This window comes from Vanellus vanellus, assembly GCF_965231255.1.
Source record: "Vanellus vanellus genome assembly, chromosome: 20".
NCBI classification, from domain to species: domain Eukaryota; kingdom Metazoa; phylum Chordata; class Aves; order Charadriiformes; family Charadriidae; genus Vanellus; species Vanellus vanellus.
The window spans coordinates 1156340-1175113 of NC_138925.1; the positions used below are offsets into that span (position 1 = coordinate 1156340).

The 18774-nt window shown below is 55.7% G+C and overlaps 3 protein-coding genes across 3 annotated transcripts; all 3 read right to left on the reverse strand.

The window, feature by feature from the left end:
• Positions 1–4242: 4242 nt before the first annotated feature.
• Positions 4243–5475, reverse strand: C1QB (complement C1q B chain; the record flags this gene model as incomplete). Its single annotated transcript, XM_082493609.1, has 2 exons — positions 4243–4971; positions 5316–5475. The coding sequence occupies 2 exons, from the start codon at positions 5473–5475 to the stop codon at positions 4397–4399; spliced, it is 735 nt and encodes a 244-aa protein (XP_082349735.1). The 3' UTR covers positions 4243–4396.
• A 2582-nt stretch (positions 5476–8057) lies between these two features.
• Positions 8058–10110, reverse strand: C1QC (complement C1q C chain). Its single transcript, XM_082493608.1, has 3 exons — positions 10003–10110; positions 9143–9329; positions 8058–8907 (listed from the first exon to the last, which is right to left on the reverse strand). Exons 2-3 carry the CDS (start codon positions 9318–9320, stop codon positions 8351–8353), a joined length of 735 nt encoding a protein of 244 aa, XP_082349734.1. The 5' UTR covers positions 9321–9329; positions 10003–10110; the 3' UTR covers positions 8058–8350.
• Positions 10111–11283: 1173 nt separating this feature from the next.
• Positions 11284–13393, reverse strand: C1QA (complement C1q A chain). Its single transcript, XM_082493610.1, has 3 exons — positions 13351–13393; positions 12393–12560; positions 11284–12255 (listed from the first exon to the last, which is right to left on the reverse strand). The coding sequence occupies exons 2-3, from the start codon at positions 12553–12555 to the stop codon at positions 11687–11689; spliced, it is 732 nt and encodes a 243-aa protein (XP_082349736.1). The 5' UTR covers positions 12556–12560; positions 13351–13393; the 3' UTR covers positions 11284–11686.
• Positions 13394–18774: the final 5381 nt, after the last annotated feature.

Here is an 18774-nt window from a genome sequence, read left to right on the forward strand (position 1 = left end):
AAAAATGCAACATCTCACTACGCAGCCCTGCCCAAGGGCAGAGGAGAAGGTGGAGAGCAGCCACCATCTTGGCAGCAGCGACTGTGCCTTGGTGCTGGGAGGCTGAAGGGAAGGAAATGCTGGCGAGCTGTTCAGGAGGGAGCTGCTGGCAGGGGAAAAGCATCCCTGCATCTAGGAGCAACGTCATGAGCTACATGGGAGACTGGCTGTTAGGCTTGCGTGGGAGGCTGCACTAAGTGGCCTCTAGAAGATGTGCCAGGCAGTGTGGCTGTGGCTGTACCATGTTGGCAGCGAGCACTGAGTCCAGCCAAGGATGGTTTAGGAAGGTCTCTTCCTTGGGTAGCAGGTACTGACCAGGCTCAGAGCAAACTGACCAACACCTTTGCAAGTGTCAAGGTGTTTGCTAGTGATGTTAGACCCAACCATGGGACCAACACCCCTGGCTTAATCTTACTGACAAACTGCATGACCCACCTTTGGTCTCTCCAGATCAGCTTCACTTTCCATGAATATTGATAGGCACCCAGCATGCTCCACCACATCAGATCCTGCCAGAGTCCTGCTTATGGCTGGACTGTAGCTTCAGCCCAGAGAACCCCCCCACAAACTCCAACTAGATGATGCAGGGGAAACCTCCATGTGATATTCTTGCTGACCCCTGTTGCTACATGGCTTGAAATAGGAAGATTTTATTTTAAAATCCTGACAGGTCTCTACCAGTGTCTTTGCACATGAGTGGATTTGCTCCAATTAAGCTTTGGACCAATCCAGTGCCTGGTTCGGGGAGTCCCGAGAAAGTGACCTTAACACATGCTGCTTTCTGGTGTCACTGGACATCTCCATCTCATACGTGATGGAACAGGTGACTGGGTGACATGGCTGTACTCCGGGTTAGCTCTCTGTCCCGCTCAGCTCACCGAGCCTGTGCGACCTCCAGCACCGGGAGATGAAAGCTGGTTAGAGACCACGGCTGCTTAGCTGCAGCTTGGCAAAACGCTGACAGCCCTAAGGCTCCTCATCTGAAGTCACCTCGAAACACCACCCGCCTCAACTTCAACCAGAGCATCTGCTGAGCATCTGGTGGCCTCTGTCTGGTCACATCCCAGACCTTGGCGGAGGCTCAACTCCGCAGCCGAGAGTCACAGCACCACCTGGTGAAGCCCTACGGCTTCTCTGGGTTGACCACGAGGAGGTGCTGCTGCTCCAGTTTCACCTGTGGGGCCGTTAAAATGAAAAAAAGAAAAATCAGAAGGGAGAGAAGAGGAGCAGAACACGCGTGTCACAGCGTGGGCTGAGCGTGGGGCGAGAGTGCACCCAGAGCGGCGAGTGCACACGCGGAGCGGGGTGAGCTCGCGCGTGTGCGGAGCGTGAGCGTGCACAGGCTGGTGTGGGTGAGCACAAGGGCAGCGCACGCAGGGCAGAGCGAGCACGCACAGAGCACTGGGACACTGGTAAAGCATTAATTAATGATGCAAATTGGTCCTTTCCCTGAGAGACAGTGAATACGGAGCTTCTCCTATCTGGTGTCCTCACCACCAGGCTGCACCTGATCCTGCAATAGGTTTCTCTCCAACTCTCCTGTTAATGGTTGTGTTGTTCCAAGGTTGCTTTGTTTTGCCTGGAATAATTAATTACGCAGCGCTGTGTGGGGTGAGGGAGGTTTGAGAGCAGGGTTGTAACAGTCCTACACCAAGCAGGCAACGTGTGACAGGCAGCACTGCACCTAGCTATCCTTTCTTGCTGCGGTCCTGAGCACCACTGAGGACCTTGCAGAGGGTTTCTCCCACAGGGCAGCAGTCCAGGCTCCTGCTGTGGATGGTCCCATGGGAGGGGGCACCTGCATTTCAGTTCCAGCCCCAATGAGCACAGTAATAACTTGGGAGGAGGAGGTCCTCTCCAGCTGCCCTGGGGTGGTGCCTCTTTCTTTGAGGGCTTGGGGCTTTAGGGCTTCCTTCAGGCTCAGAAACCCACCACCCACACTGAGCGGCCCTGGAAGAACTGAACGGTGACGTTGCATGGACCACCACCCACCCCAGCCACTCATGGCCCCCTGGACCCCTTTTCTCATCCATTTTGGATACCTGAGGGGTGTGCTGCTCCATGGCCTGTGCAGTGGCAGCTTCAAGGGAGCAGACAGCTGCTGTCCCATGGAGCTAATGTCTGAGGTGGCATTGCTGGGCCATTGCTGGCTGAGACCCACAGGAGGAAGCAATGCCCTGTGCACCTCTGTTTTCTGGCTGCGTAAGCACAGTGAGCTGCACTTTAGAGGCAGTTGGTACCTGCACTGCCCTCTGGCCCTCTCCAGGTACAGCCAAGGCCCTAGAAACCCTTTGGCTGGTGCTGGTGTTAGGTCAGACATTAGCTTTAAAAATAAAAACAGCTCCACTCCAAAAGAGGTCCTGACAAAGAGCTTTTATAAAGTTCAAAATGATTACATCAGTTACTCAGAAAGGCAGAAAGCTTCAACTCGCTGTCCTGTCCACCAGCATCCCAGATCCCATCCTGCAAAGCTTCCTCCTGCCCCCCATCTGTCCTACTGCGTGGGGTTATCCCATGCCGGAGGAAGGACTTTGCATTTGTCTCTGTTAAATGTCAGTGGGTTCCTTCCAGCTCATTCCTCCAGCTTGTCAAGGCTCTTTGAACAGCAGCCCTGTCCTCCAGCGTATTGACTGCTCATTTTTTTGGTGTCTCTTGCAGACCCACTGAGGGTTCAGGAGAATTAGCTGGTGTATGGTGACCAGCCTCTGTTTTGGGGGTCAAATACTTACTCTTTCCTCCACCTGCCCTGCTGACCCAGTTTTATTTGGGATGCTGCATCTCCAGCTGCAAAATGGCATGAAAGTTGCAGCTGCATTTTCAAAGCAGCTCAGTGGTCCTGCACAGGGAGAGCTTTGGGATGCAACATCGAATATCTCCGCCCCGACTTTCTGACAGGAGGTAGAGGTCTGGGGACATCAAGTGGCTGCACTCCTGTGGACAAGAGCCACAGATTTTGTAGGGTGAAGGACCAAGTGGCGAGGTGGCAAGGACAAAACATCAGCACAGGACTGCAAAAGGCGGCACTAATCCTGCCCGGTGCCTCCTCCCAGACGTTTTGGGCAAGGCAGAGTTGAGCCTCACACTTCTGCCCGGTCCCTGCAAGCTTTGCCCTCCCCGCCTGTGGGATGGGGACGGTGAGGAGAGAGCTGATCCGGTCTCCAGTGCCACCTGCCGGCAAATCATACCGGACAGATGCTGGAGCCTTCAAGCTGGCCGCACCAGTGCCAGGCACTGTCGTGCTGGGGCAGGGAGATACCTGTGCAGCCCAGAGCTGTGGGGCCCTGGACCACTAAGGAGGCCCCGAGAGCTCAGTAATGATGCTTCATTAATGCCAGCCCATATCCTACTCCCCCCTTTTATCACGGCCTCCTTCAGCCAGCCCCTTTCAAATCCCAGATCCCCACAAAAACCTCCTGCTCCTACAACCTGAACACCCCGTGTACACTCTCACAGCTTCACACCCCACAGCTCTTGGTACCGCCTGCCACGGCTGGCCTGGGGGCTGTAGGCAAACCCCCACCCAGGTGCAATGCTTGATTGTCACCTGCCCCAGGGATGGGGACATCCTTGGGGTCCTCAGTTTTTACTCATCTGGAGGTCCTTGGATCTCCAAGGGGGCTTGGCTGTGCTGTAGGACTTGCACGTCGGTCCTCTGCTGGGGTTACGGGGCTGCTCTGGACCCTGCCCACCTGCACCAGGGGATAGCCACGTGCCCCACACCTCTTCCATCATGGCATCAAGCTGTGGCTTCCCCACGTACATCTGGCTCATGTTTTCACAAGCTTTGTCAAGCTTCTGTGGATATTATTGTCATCACCACTCCAAAAAAAAAAAAAAAGAAAGTCTGAGAGGTTGGCTTCCACCAGCCCCAGGGTTCTCCAGTAGAGCACCTTCTCCAGCATCTCTTCATCTACCACCAGTACCCAGTGGCCCCAATTTCCCATTATATTGTGTGTCCCGCCCCCCCAACTAGAGACCAGGCTCTGCATTTTCCTAACCCTGGGCTGGGACCTTCTGTGGGTGGCTCTGCAAGGAGATACTCAGCGTGGGCTGCAGCAGGAACTGCATGAATTGCTGGGCTCTGCTTGGTGGTAATGAGATACTAATGAGCCCAGACTGCACCCAGGGGTGCGGGAGTCAATGCCCTGGGTATCTGAGCATTATTTGGGGGGAAAGAGGCAAATCCTAGGCAGGAAGGAACCAGCAGCACAAGGAGCTGTCATTTAATGTGCAAGATAAGCAGCAACAGGCTTAGGGCACCGAATCTGGAGGAAAGAGTCATTTCCAGGGGAGTCCCCAGCCCTACAGGGGCCAGCCAGCAGCAGGGGAAGGGCTGCAGAGAGACACCATCAGCAGATTAAGCCTCAGGGAAGATCAGGAAGCCAGAGAAGATGCTGTCAGACCCTTCAATCCCCACCAGAGAGTTCTTCTCTGTTGGCTCCAACCAGACAGACTCATTCACTTCCATCTTGAGGACCACACCACCCGTGGTGACCTGGTAGCTGCTGTGCACATAGTCACAGAAGGTCACCACCTTCTCGCCCTTGCTGCCACCCCGGCCCTTTTTCACACTGAGGCACAGGTTGCTCCTGGAGGTGACGTGGTAGGTGAAGTAGTAGATGCCTGGGACTCGGCAGTTGAAGCGGCCATACCGGTTCTCATAGTGGCCCTTCTCATTGGTGATGATGCGGTCAAAGCGGACAGGGTGGTCCCGGCGTGGGTAGGAGCCGATGGTCCTGGCAGCAGAAAAGGCAGACTTGAGGGTGGCCTTGTAGTCACCAGAGTCTCCCTGAGGGCCGGGGAGTCCCATGGGACCTGGTAATCCCTTTGAACCTGGGGGGCCCCTGGGGCCAATCTTCCCAGGGTGCCCCGGCTCTCCTGGGTCTCCCGTCTCCCCCACGTCTCCTTCGTGCTCCACCTGGCCAGGGGGACCTAGAAAGTAGGATGAAGTCATTGTGATTGCAATCGAGCACCACAGATCTGCAGAGGGGGCACTGGGAAGGAAACTGCTGTGCTGGGGTGCGGATCAATGAAGACCCCTGCCCACCCAGCAGTTGTGACACCCTTTTCTCTTGTGCACCCTCCATCCCCAAGTTCCTTGAGGTTCTTCAGTCTGTCCAGCCCCTTCTGTCTCCAAGCATCATCCCCACCTGATAATACCCAAAGGGACTGGTGGAAAACAGATTGCTTTCCCAGGACCATGTGCCTGGCATTGCCTTTTCCTGCTCTTGGTACTCACAAAATTACAATTTACACACCTGCAGCCTCCTCCTTACCTCGTGCGCCCTTTTGGCCATTCTCCCCGTCTCTGCCATTGCTGCCAGGCTGTCCTGGTGACCCTGGGATGCCTGGGATGGATCCATAGGTCTTGCAGAGTGTGGCACTTGAAAGCTGCCCACCAGCCAGGCAGATCAGCATCACCCACGTGGTCTGCATCTGCTGGAGCACAGAAGATTGTTGAGGGGCTTGTCTTGGGCAGTGGGAGGGATGGGGAAGGCACTCTGTGCTGCTCTGGAAGACGATGACTAGAAGCACTTCTGGGTAATACCATCAGGGAAGGAAAACATCCTACTGCCAAAATCTGAGCCAAATCTGATCTCCTGATGGCCTCGGAGGGACCAGCTCCATTTGGGCACAAGAGGGCTTGTCACTCTCTTGTCACTCTTAAATTACTAGTTTACAAATGCCCACAGCCACATGAATATCTGGGAACAGGTTAACCTGTCCCAGAGGTATGATGTCCAGCCTGGCTGTGCTGTTGCCACGGGCATGCTCTGCAGGTCCCTACTGCTCTGAGTTCCCACTGCTGCCTCAGAGGAGAAATTCTCCATCCCACCTTAGGACCACACCTGCAGGGTAAAATCCTTCCCCAGGCCAGAGCAGTTTCATCATCTGCAAGAAGATAGCTCTTGCTTTCCACCAGCACACCCGAGGGACAGCTTTGGTCCTTGAGGACGGCAATGAAATCTCCAAATCTGCCTTCCTAACCGCTGCGGGATCCCATTGTGCCCTGCCACACGCCTGCTTCATCCTAGAAGCATTTCTGCATCTAACTAGCCTTATTGGGACAGTTGTCTGGGCTTCCAGTCCCTGGGGTCCCATCTTCCATCTGCCCTCCCTGCATCCCACAGCTCAGCTCCTCCTCCCAGCTCCTGGTGCAGGTGCATGTGTGGTAAGCACTGGGCATTTGGGGGCTGCATCTGCACATCGCATCACCCCATCCACACTCTCTGGCCTCAGGTGGACTTTCCCAGCACTGAAACTCTGGTGCCAGCAGGAAAATAAGACAATAAGTTGGATCCTTCAGCCACAGAAGCTCTGATTTGGATGCAGGACCAATCACAGGCTCCCAGCCAGGGCCCAGGCAGACGACAAGAGTATCTCAGCACAGGAGAGCACTCCCAGGGAACCTTTCAGACTGATGCTCAGTCCCTGATCACCCCTCTGGTCCTTTGCCATCTCCCCTTTCCATCTCCGTCTTCCCCCAGGTGGAGCAGGAGGGGTCAGGGTTCCATCAGAGATCTCCACCATCCCCAGACAAGCAGCCCCCTTTCTCTTCTGCCCCAAGCCACAGTGAAGTGCCAGTCAGGCAGGGGGTGACTGTCACCCTGGTGCTCCCAGGTTCCCTGTGTGCTTCTACCTAGAGGGGAGAACTGGGGCTTAGGCTTGCTGATGTCGTGCTCTTACCTTGAGCTTCTTGTTGCACGGGCGGAGAGACGGACCAGGACACACCAGCGTCCTGCTTGGAAATGACCATGAGGAGAAGCAGAAGTTTGCTGCAAGGGTTATTGTGAAAGGATCTGGGCCACATCCCTTTTTTATCTTTAGCTTTTGCCCTTTCTTCAGTGGCACTTTCATATCCGCCACCAATGCTGTCCGTCAGCTCAGCAGGACATGCTGTCCCCAAACAGCATCCTGGGGCCCCTCAGGCATACAGCTCTGGCCCTGGGGAGCAGAGGTGTGTTTGCTTTGCCCTGCATGGTCCCTGGGTCCTGCTCAGGTGTGCTTGCTCTGGGGAATGCTGCCGGGAACTCCAGACAAGTTTGGGGTAACCCATCAGGACTGCAGAAATGTGCATGTGCTTACATAGCATCCCTCAGGCTTCTCCACACATGCTCAGCTCTGCTGGGTGGTACCAGCAGGCCCAAAAGATGCTACAAGGTCTCAGCATCCATCATCTTGAATCTGTACCCCAGGATCTCCTAAATGTTGCGGATGGGAAGTGATTTCACCCTGTGGTAAAAGCATTTCCAGTCCTGCTTTCTGCTGATACCTTGTGGAATTGAAGCACAGGATGTTCAGGGGAGATGACCTCCTTTTCTACTGTATGATGTGTGCCACCAGGAGGAATCTCCATTGGGTTTTGATGGGTTCTGTAGCCTCCACAGCCATGAGCTCCTTTAGTCTGGCTCAGGGAAGCCAGTGCTTCCCCTGCCGTGTCCCTGGTGAGACTGGGACCCTGAGAGTCCCAGCAACCAGAGGCATGGCTATGGGGTTTGTTGTGTGGTCTGTGGCCCTCTGCAACTGAATTGCATCCACTTGGAGGAGAAGGGAAGTACCAGGACCCTCGCCTGGGGTAGTCTTGGTCCTCCCTTGTGGGGGGGCTGTGTGCACAGGCATAGGAACTGTCCCCTCCCTGCAGCCAGTGCACCTGGGGGTCCTACCCTTCTGAGCAAAGCCAGGGTGGAGAATGGTGTGTAATGAGCATGGGTGCTGAGCACGGCCAAGCCAGCGAGGGCTCAGAGATGTTCTGATGCCGCCCGGACATCCAGGCGTCATGCACACACGCACACCACATCTGTCCGGCCACACGTGGGGTCCACCTGCAAGGTACTAAGTCACAGAGGAAAAAAGATGCTGGGCCAGGAGCACTGGGGAAGGATTTATTGAGACTTTCCACAGCCAGATCACAGCAAAGGTGCTGTTGCAAGCCTGTTCCAGGACACCTGGCTGTCCCTGGTGCAAACTAGGTGGGAAGGGGAAAGGCACAGAGAGACCTCTGGCTCCAGCAGAAGGTAATGTGGGGTTATCAGGGTGGATGCACATGGCAGTGCCAACAGGACCCCAGGGGCTTGGCATGGTCACTCTGGGTGCAGATGCATCCAGACGTGCCTGTTGCCCCCGTTCAGCAACTGCCTGTCCTTAGTCCCCAGGCAAGGGCTTTGCGGCTGGAAGCTAGGGCCGATCCCCTCACTGGGGCTTCCCACCCAGCAGAGAAACCTGGAGCATTGGCAACAGCCTGGAGGTAAGCAGCAGCATTTGCAGGACAGGGAGAAGAGGCTGGTGTGCTGGGGTGGGCTCTGGTGGTCCTCTAGTCTGGGAAGAGCAGGAACCCCGAGAAGATGCTGTCAGAGTTGCTGATGCCCACCATGCCACTGTAGTCATTCACCGCCAGCCAGACCTGGTTCCCAGCACCCAGGTGGAGGAGGATTCCACCAGAGCTGACTTGCATGGTGTTGGTCTTGTGGTCACAAAAGCTGGCCATCTTGATCTCATTCTTGTACAGGATGACGCAGAGGTTGGCTGTCTGTGAGGCATGGAAGACAAAGTAGTAGAGACCAGGGATCTTGCAGGTGAACTTGCCCGTGGTGGTGTTGTAGTCGTGGTTGGTGTTGGTGATAACGTGGTTGAACACCACAGGGACATTCTTCAAGGGGTGCTCGCTGGTCTGCCTTGTCACTGAAAATGCTGATTGGTGCTTCTGCTTGTAGCTACCCGGCATACCTGGCTCTCCAGCCATGCCCATCATCCCAGGGTCTCCAGGAGGACCAGGGGGACCCATGGGGCCAGTCTTGCCTGGCAAGCCAGGGCTGCCTGGTTCCCCTTTCTTGCCCTTGGGCCCTTGTGTTGCAGGAGAAGCCGGGATGCCTGTGGGGTGGTGGGGAGTGAAAGAGAGTCAGTGTCAATGCCAGGGTGCAGGAAGAGATTCCTCCAGCCTCTTCCTTTGGGCAGGAGAGGCTTGTTGCCTCTCTCCAGCCTCCTCTCCTCCTGCCCTGTCCACAGAGGTTTCTCTCCACGGTCTGCAAACCCAGGCAGACCAGCCATGGAGGACTCAATGGCCCCCCTTTAACAGCCTGCGTGGTTCCCCGCCTTGCTCACTCACCTGGCTCGCCTTTGGCTCCCTTCAGCCCATCCCGGCCATCCTTGCCTGGTACACCTGGCATGCCTGGCAAGCCTGGAATCCCATAGCAGCTGTGAGGGGCATCTCCAGTCACAGACCCCAGATTCAGGAGCAGGAGGATGAGGGCCAGATGGAGCTGCACCCAGAAGCTCTGCCCCATTTTGGTGCTCTGGAGTATGGAAAGGGAAAGAAGGTACTGGGGTGAGGGATCACAGCGGGATGGTTTCCAGGCCATGGTGGCAAAGTAGGTACTGTGCTATGAGGCTGACTGCACCAGGAGCATCTGGCTGTTATAGCTGTGCCCTCAGTGTCCCACCCCATACCAATTGCCAGGCGGTGGGGAGATGGATATGTGGAGAAGGACCCTGGGCTCATTACCACCCCCAGGGCAGCCCCTGATGGCACAAGGAGGGGTTGGACTTTCAGTCTGGTTGGAGTCATGGGTGTTGCAATACCCATAGCCAGCTCCAGGTGATCCTGGTCCAGTGTCCCAAACCGCCTGCAGATGCATGTGCCCCTGAAGATCGTTGCACCATGCTGCACTGAGGCTGGAGCTCCCTGGGCCCAGCCGATCTCACCCCTCCCCCAGCAACAGCCTGACCTTCCCGGCTCTGCCCATCAGGATCAAGGCTGTAAAACTCCTGGGACAGTGCCTGGCCCAGGGGACTGGGCCTTCCCCCAGCAAGGACGAGCGTGCATCCCCCGCCACGGCATGTGTGCAGCCTGGCAGTCTCTCTGTCACCTTCTCCTCCTCTCACACAGCCCAGCACTCTGCCATGCTGCTGGACCACCAGTCCCCATGCAGACCGCCCCAAAGAGATGGACCCTACAGCACCTCTTACCTCTGGAGAGGGAAGCAGGGCACGGGATCCTGCGCTGCTGAGCCCTCTGGCTGTTGTGAGCACTGCCTGCCGGCACAGCACGGCGTGGGTGACTCTCCGTGACACCCTCCTGGAGGAAGTCACAGAGTTAGGAAAGAGCCCTTGGGGACCCAGGATGCCCAGCTGCCCCCCAGCTGAGTTTCACATCCTTCTGCCTGATTGTTTCCTCTGAGCAAGCACTTTCCTGGCTGTCCAGCGAGACCCGCGCTTGTGCCACTGCAGCAGCAGGGGCTGGAAGGACAGAGGTGGGATGAGCCTCTGCCAAGGGATGTGCCACAATCCCCCCAGAGCCACCGCGGGGACTAGCCCTCCACAAATCACCTGCCTTTCACCCATCCTTAACTCATTTCTGAGCAGAAGGGCAGTGCACGGATGGGGAGCAGAGTCTCATGTCAGGTCCGTGGAGCCAGAGCTGCCTGTGCAAGGAAGGGCTGGTGCAAAGTCATTGCCTGGCTCTGATGGGAGAAGATGCACCCCTAGGCAATGGGACTGAAGGATATTTCTCCTGTAGGTTTTCTCCTGTAGGTTTCTGACCTACAGGTTGGTTGTCCTCTCTGCACCTTGCCCTAGGCTCCACCAGCTCTGCTGGGTGCTGCATTCACCAGGGCCCCAGCATCCCTGGTCAGGGTGTTGATCCTCGCAGGTGACCTTGCCTCCTCCTCAGTGCTGCAGGAACGGAGACATTTGGCTGCCTGGTGTGTATGGAGCAGCTCCTCTGAGCAGCAGCCCCAGGGTACGGCACCTGTGTGACTTCCCTGATGCTTTCTGCCTGCCCAATGCCTGCCCTACTTCCCACTAGTCTTACCTCAAGCCAAAGAAAGAAGAGCATCACCCCACAACCCCATCAGTCCCCCTCATGTCCGTGTCCCTCCTGGCCGTGAGGCTGGAGGACTACAGCTGCCTTTCCCCTTCCTGGGAGAGTTTGGGTACCAAGAGAGGACCGTGCAGGTGAGGTGCATGATCTGCTGCCTGTACTTATCCTTGTACAGGACAGCTAGCGTGGACTCGTCAGAGAAAGGACACACATAGGCTGATCCCAGAGATTTCCCATTCCTCCCTGTAAGTGCCAGCTCTGTTTGTACACTAAGTTCCCTCCTGTCCTTCTGCCTTTGCAGTTGGGGTCTGTGCTTGGCCCGGGGCAAGCTGGGATCGCTTATTTGCCTGGGCAGCTTGGGAATGGGCCCAGGACATTTGGGGAAGACACATGAATAGGAACGAAAACCCAAGTGACTGTCATGAAAGAAAGGTTTATTTATACTGATAGGAAAGATGTTAGAGGCAGTAGTGGCCCAGTGCCAGATAGGCGTTTGCAATGGTTAGTGTAGCAGCAGTGGCACGCAGTTGATTTCCCACTCGGGAGCAAAGAGCCAAAGCTGGTGAATGGCCCCAGTGACAATGGGACACCTCCGGTGTGGGATCCCAGGAGGAGACAGGGCTGCTGGAACCAGGAGTCCTCTGCCTCCAGGATGGAGCATGCAGGCTCAATGCCTGGCCACTTTGTGACACTGGTGTAAGCACAGGATCCAGCTGGTGGCTCCTGCGTTGTCCCCATTTGCTGCGATATAAGACCACCCTAGGGTGAAAACACATGCAGACATGCACACCGCGTTGCTCTGGTGCTAAGCAGGTCTGGACTGGTGGTCCATCAGCCCGTCTGCGGGAAGAGCATGAAGCCGCTGAAGACGCTGTCTGCCTCGGAGCCGCTGTAAATCATGCTGCCCCTGGCAGGGTCAGTGCTTATGGAGACCTGGTCGCCCACAGCCAGGCTGAGCACGCTGCTGCCTGAGTTCACCTGCAGGAGGTCACGGCTGTTGTAGTCACAGAAGCTGACCACACGCTCCCTGTTCTTGGTGATGCTCAGGCAGAGGTCCCCGCTGGAGACCACTTGGTAGGCGAAGTAGTAGAGCCCAGGGATGCGGCAGGTGAACTCCCCGGTCTGGGGGCTGTAGGAGCTCTCCTGGTTGGTGATGATGTTGTCGAACACTACCGTCCTGCCCATGGATGGTGGGGACTTCCGCGAGGCAGAGAAGGCAGGACGTGGTTGATCCAGGATATTGCCAACTTTCCCCTTGACCCCCATCGGCCCTGGCTGGCCTGGGAGTCCGGGGGGGCCAGGTGGGCCGTGGTAGCCCTGGTTCCCTGGGACGCCAGGAGGTCCTGGCTCGCCTGTATCCCCTTTGAGTCCCCGGATGCCTGTCCTCTGTGCTGATTTCCCTGGGGAGACGTGGTGAGGAGGAGCAGTTCATGCACATCTGGCATCTCCCGAGCTGCTCCCACAGCCCATGATGCTTCTACCAAGAAGCCTAAGGCTCCCAGGCCACCCACACCACACATCCCTGGCTCCTCCTTACCTGGTTCTCCCATGTCACCCTTCTGCCCTGGCCTCCCATCAAGGCCAGGGATTCCTGGGAAGCCATCCTTGCCAGCCGGTGCCCAACACAAACCATCCTCGGGCAGGACCATGCCCAGCACTGCTGCCAGAGTGGTGGTCGCCAGCCAAAGCCCAATTTGCATCCTGCCTGCAAGCACAGGAGTGGAGGGATCAGGGATGGAGGCAAGCACGCAACAAACACATAGGCACACCTTGGACACAGACACACAAGCACTCTCATCAGATGCATGCACAGATCTACCACACCACCCATGTGTTGTCCAATAAAGATAGCTGGACACCATATGCAATGGTGAAAATAGCTTCATGGAAGGATTTTGAGGCAGTTTCCTTGCGTGATCTGAAATCATGGATGTTACTGAAAATCTCTGACATGTGCCTATGGTGGGGCTGCGGGATTGGAAAGCCGTGTGGTGCACAGCACAAATCCTTTGGTGCATGCCCTGGGGATATGTGGTTGCATGTCAGATGCATGCAGAGGGTGCTTCTTCTAGTGTTGGGGGAGCAAGCACTGATGTACAGAGCAGTGGTCCCATGGGATGGAGAGCACAAGTGAGGAAGGGGTGCAGAGGCTTGAGAGAGGAGGGATAAACAGGAAAGGGATAAACAGGCAAAAGGGATCCAGATCTCCAACACACAGAGCTGGGAGAAAGAAGGGATGTCCTGAGCATGCAGACCTACCCCAAAACCTGGAGTACTAGCCTGGGACAAGCCTTCAGAGCCCAGTGATGTCCACAACCACATGGAGCAAGGACAGATTCCGGCAGTCCCCTCCCTCCCCCACATCATCTTCTCCCCCTTTTCCTACTTTAAACCCCTGTGGAGGGGGGAATTGAAGAAAGGAGGGGGACAGGGAACAAGGACTGGAGAGCGGTGGCAGAGGTGGTTTGTGTCCCTAGCTGCTCGGGGTGACTTACCTCCTTGCTGGGGCTGAAGACAGACCAGTCTGAGCAGCAGCTCTGTTTGCTGGAAACTCTTCCTTGGGAGCAGGGAGGAAGAGGAGCAGGGTGGGGGGATGTACTTGCATGCCCGCTGGTTTGCCTGGTTGGGAAAGAGAAGTACAAAGTTTCACTTTCTCTGCATGAGAGAGAAACTTGTTCCCCTTTCCGTGCTTGACCCTGGTTGTGCTGGTCACGCTCAGGGAACAGCTTGGTCAGCATAAGTGCAGGACCACAGGGCTCCCAGGCTGGCCCAGTAGCACAGTCCCTGCTGCAGGGACCAGTGGTGACTGGGCACGAAGCAACAAAAAGGTGGGGGGTGCCCAAAGGCATGCCCCAGCTCTGTCACTGCAGGAGGGGACAGCTGCTGTGAGCACTTGGTAGCACGGCCGCTTGGCAGGGTCCAGGGATCACTCTTGATGGCTCCCAGTCTGGGCGATGGGCAGAGCATGGCTGTCACTGGTACGCAGCCTTGTCATCACTGCTGTTGGGGGCTGACCCCTCCAGATGCCCACCTTGGTGCCACACCCTGACAGAGCAGGGCTCCAGCAAAGGGACCGTCAGTGTCTGCGCACCTCAGCAGGGCCTCGAGCATCCTTCATGAGACATCTCCTTCTGACTACCCTCACTTCAGTAGTTTGGGAACCTTGTCTCTGTAGCAAAGCAGAAGATGGGGGTCTCTGGCACCCAGGTCACTCCTGGTCCCCTTTGAGTGGCTGTGCCTTGCACCAGCCAGATCTGGGCAACCCCAGGACCTGTGTGTGGCCTGACCCAGCCCTGTAAAATTAAAAAGCCAGAGGCTCTTACCACCGAGCCCAGGGAAGGTGCCCAGGGATGTGCTTTCAGCTCTGCCACATAGAGGCCCAAAATGCCACCAGTATCCAAGCCCCACCGTGGCAGGGAGCAGAGAGATGAGATGTGCCGCAATGACCCCAGCAGGTGAACATCCTTGAGACCCTGGAGACCAGCCAGGCCACCCCAAGAGGGATGCAGTGGACAGCTAGGAGGGGCTTTCTGTTCCATATTGACCTTTCAGTCCTGTGGCAGCTGCACTGACCTTCATGAGACAACAGTAATGGGGTCCCCAGAGCAAACACAGCAGCAGCTGGAGCTCAGGGGAGGGTGTTCAAGGAAAGATGATGGTGTGCAGGCCTGGGACCAAGGTGGTGCCAAAGCCAAGGGAGGCTGGCAAACCATCAGTTCCTTTCCCCCTGCCTGGCACCTCTAGCGGTCCCATGGATGGTGTTGCAGTGTTTCCAAAAGAGCTGAAAAGGGGAATGACTAGTGTGAGACCAAAAATCCACCGCAGAGACCCTTGCTGGACAAAACTTCACTCATCAGTGCATCTCCATTAATAATTACCTTTGGAGATCTGTCACTGAGCTCGTCTTTAATTCATTGAATATATGCCCTCTTAATGCAATATAATACACATTTTTAATCAAAATGTCACCCCATAATAAATCAGATGCCCAGAAGAAATGCAATTTTATTTTATCAGCAGAGTTCCCCTATCAACCAGGCCTGTAATTGTGTCAAGAAAAGATGACAGGTGAGTTTGAAAAGACCCACCTTCCACAAAACGGTGTTTCTGGACATTAATTGTATTTCTGCCCTATTGCCCTTTGTTAATACACAGCCAAAATGAGACCACTCCATCATTTCATCCAGGATTGATCGATGGCTGTGTCCTGGTGCTCCTATGTCCTTTGTCCCTGCCTGTCCCCTTAACCCCACTTAAATGCTGAATTACAGGGAGCTGGTTACAGGTTTCCAGCATCTCCTGGAAGCTGGTGTTGGTCCAGGTGGCACCTCCTCCAGGTCCTTGAGACTCCTTATCAGCGCTTAGACCCACTCGCTTGACTTTGAGTGTTGCGGTATTCAAGCCAAGCCTTCCTTTCCCACCCTCTGAGCATCTTCCTCCTCCTGATCTGCAGCTGGGACATCTGCAGCTCCAGAGGACGGCTGGCTGTGGGGACCCGTGGATGAGCACCACACGACGCCATCCGGGAGGCTTGTGCAGATCATGACTGCCGGCACAAAAACACCTCCAACCCGGCACACCCCTCCTTCCCCTTCCCACCAGCGTGTCCGTGGGACCACGGAGAGGGCCGTGGCACCGGCAGCGAGGTGACACGCCACGAGGTGGCAGCGCTGCCTCAGCCATGCTCGGTGTCCCCTGCCCATCGGGGCTCCTCTTCCTCCTCCACAAGCATGGGCGGAGGAGACCCCTTGCGAGGACCCCCGTGTCCCCAGAGGCCGCGCCGCAGCGTGTCCAGCTGCAGGGCAGGCACAGGGACACCGTTGCCTCGGCACCCAGCAATGACGCGTCAGAAGCCCGAGTAACCCCGCTCCCTCTGCAAACAGCCCCAGTAGGGCCACGAGTGCCATTCCCCCAAGCTGGGAGTAGCCTGGCACCCCCTAAGACTGGGGGGGTGTAGAAGTGGTGTTTCCTCAGTGAGGACCCAGCCTTGGTGGAAGGTGTGAGGGGTCGCAAAGACCTGGCAGGTTATCCCTGTTGATATTGGCCCAGCTGCGTCCCACTCGCAACACCACCATCAGGTTCCGGCATGGAGAAGGGGCAAGGATGATGGAGGGGACCCCCAGATGACATGAAATAGGGCCAAGCCCAAGGCAGAGGGGAAGGCGGGTGATGCTGGAGTAGCCAGAGGATGTAAGATCTCTGCCGAGCCCCAGGCGGGACACAAAACCAGCCCTAAAGAGGGCACCCCTGGGCCTGAGGAGACCTGACCACTCTGGTGAGCATCTAGATCGTTAAGGTGCCTGCCACTGCCTCCTGGTCCTGTTGAAGACCCAAGACCAGCCTTGCTCCAGACAGATTGTACCCTGATCAGCTCTCCTCCTTTCAGGATGGGCCATGGAGCACCTCTGTCTCCTTGCTGCCCTCCCACCTGGCGGGGCCAGGCAAGATCTGTCAGTGTTATCCCAGCCTTGCACCCCTTGATGGAAGAAAAGTGACCCCTGCAAAGCCTCCTGCCTGCCTCCTCAGTGCCTGCAGGCACACACGAGCTGCTTGACAGCAGACAACAGGGAGAGATGCTCCTCTGCCGCCTTCCCTGCTGGGCATCCCCTGGGGTGCTGAGCGGTGACAGGCAGGAGCTGCCAGAGGAGGATAAATCAGGTGGCTAGCACCTAGCTGTCACTGTGCAGGAGACAGCGACAAAGGCAGGTGGTGGGAGATCAGCAGTACTGGCAGGTACCGCACACATCTCTGCTGCCAGTCACCAGCATCCCAGTCTGCCACCCGCACCCACCAGGACGTCAGGACATCTCAGAGCATCCATGTTTCTGCAGTCCCTGGTGGCTTAACGATGCCCCAGTAACCGAGCCCGTTTCACTGGCAACCTGTGATCTCGCCCCTGTTGAGCTAGCCTGTCCCAAAATGCTCAACCCGTGCTGCAGACCAGCAGATGAACTTCCTCTGCAACGCAATGGTGTTTGCATGAATTCTGGTGTCTCCCATGTTTCGATCAATGAAACAAAAAGCCGGGATGGTTCAGGTGCCCTGGGAGGATTTCCTGAGATGTCAGCTGAAAATCAGGCTGCCAGGTCACTTGCCATGCGATGTCTAAAATGTTTTAATTGCTGTCCCCGGGGATGTGTTATTCCTATGACAGTTGCTTACAGAGAGCAGGTGCGAGAAGCAAAGACAGGTATGGGTTTTAAAAGCCAGGATTTCACAGTGCAGCCCTTGCTCACTGTCTCCTGGCAATTGATGCACATCCCTGTTGGCTCACAGGATGAGACGAGATAGATGAGCGCTGAACAGCCCTGGGCAATGCTGGGAAAGCTTGTCCCATCCCTCCTACTCTTGTTCTTAGTTAAGGATGTCAGGGCTTGTCGTTATTCAACATCTATTGGTTAATTTGGCTGATTGTTTCCCATTCTTTAATGTATCCGTTATTTATTTATTCGCTTGTGTAACAAGCAGTTCCGGATTGATCACTTTGGCATGTAAATGAGCTGCTGTAGTGCTTGTCACCGACATTTGTAGATTGGGAGAGTTTGCAATCAAACACAGCCAGAATCTAAATTACAACATTTCAGGCAATAATAGTAGGAAGAAGACAGGAAGAATGTGCCATAAATAAGATGGGATCAGAGCAGGGTGCCCAGAGCTATGCTGACAACACGCCAGGAGCACCAAGGCATGCAACAGGAGTCCCTGCTTTGCGGTGCCGAGGTGGGCCTGACAGGGTTGGCCTTGCTCTGTGGCTGCTTCCCCCAGGGAAAAAGGATAAACAGAGAAAGGAAAAGGCTTTTGGGGAATGGTAGGATCTGGCCCGTGGCCCAGGGCTACTTGCACTCCTCTCTGAAGAGGGCTGGTTAGCCGAGCATGGTGAAAAGTATGCAGACACAGGATTATGGGCTGCAAGGACCATCTGGCCTGTTGCACAGCATACTGATTTGCTTGCCACCATGGCTCATGTTTGGCTTCCTCCCACCATTCAGCACTGTCAAAAGTCAATGGAAGCATCTAGGACACAATCTCAAGGTCAGTAAGAGAGATCACTCAAGACAAGTAAAAGAGATCAAAGTGCCATAAGTTTTCCTGCAGGCAACGGGCACTGCAGCTGGGCTGAGCAGCAGGGAGCCAACCAGGACCTCTGCAAAGCTAGGGGACAAGCGCCTGTACCACTCTGTAGAAGGGCATCCCCGGACTGAAGTCCAGCCAGGAGAAAAGCGATGTTCAGCAGGCACAGTGCTGAGAATCCCTGCAGGGCTGGTGAAAGGACCTCTGGGACCTCCTGTCCAGCTGCTTCCTCATGGCAGAACTATTCCCAACACTAGATCAGGTTGACTGCGGCTTTGTATACCTATGTCTTGAAACCCCACAAGGACAGAGATCTCCTACTGCTCTGGGGACCTGAGTCAGGACTGCACCACACTCAGGTGAAGAAGCCTTTCCTAATGTCCATCCTGAATCTTTAAGGTCTAATGTAATGCCCATTGTTAGATGATTTGGTTCTAGTGAGATGTGTTTGGCTCTATCTTCCTTGCAATTGGTCCCAAGTAGCTGCAGCTGTGATTAGATTCCACCTTACCCTCCTCTTCACCTGTCTAACCACATCCCAGCAGGGTGGTCTTCCTGCTCTTGATTGTAAGGATGAATAATTTTCCTTGTCCTCGGCCACAATCCCCCTAATGTAACCCGAGGCGCAGTTTATCTTATCTGTGGTTTGCTCACATCCAGCCTGGTGTCCACCACTCACCACCCTAACCCTTTCCCTACTCCAATAAGTCCCCAGCCTATTCACCATGTGCAGAAGGCAATGCTTCTTGTAGACTGAGAGGAGAGAGTCCACAGTATCTCCTAAACATCCTCAAAGGTTTAAAAAATGGCTTGAAAACTGCAAGGCAGCTGAAAAAAAGACAAATCCT

Coding starts and splice junctions, on each gene's coding strand:
- C1QC (XM_082493608.1), bottom strand. CDS start 9,320: ATGGGGCAGAGCTTCTGGGTGCAGCTCCATCTGGCCCTCATCCTCCTG. Junction 8,908..9,142: donor GGGAGCCAAAGGCGAGCCAG/GTGAGTGAGCAA, acceptor ACCACCCCACAG/GCATCCCGGCTTCTCCTGCA.
- C1QA (XM_082493610.1), bottom strand. CDS start 12,555: ATGCAAATTGGGCTTTGGCTGGCGACCACCACTCTGGCAGCAGTGCTG. Junction 12,256..12,392: donor GGGTGACATGGGAGAACCAG/GTAAGGAGGAGC, acceptor ACGTCTCCCCAG/GGAAATCAGCACAGAGGACA.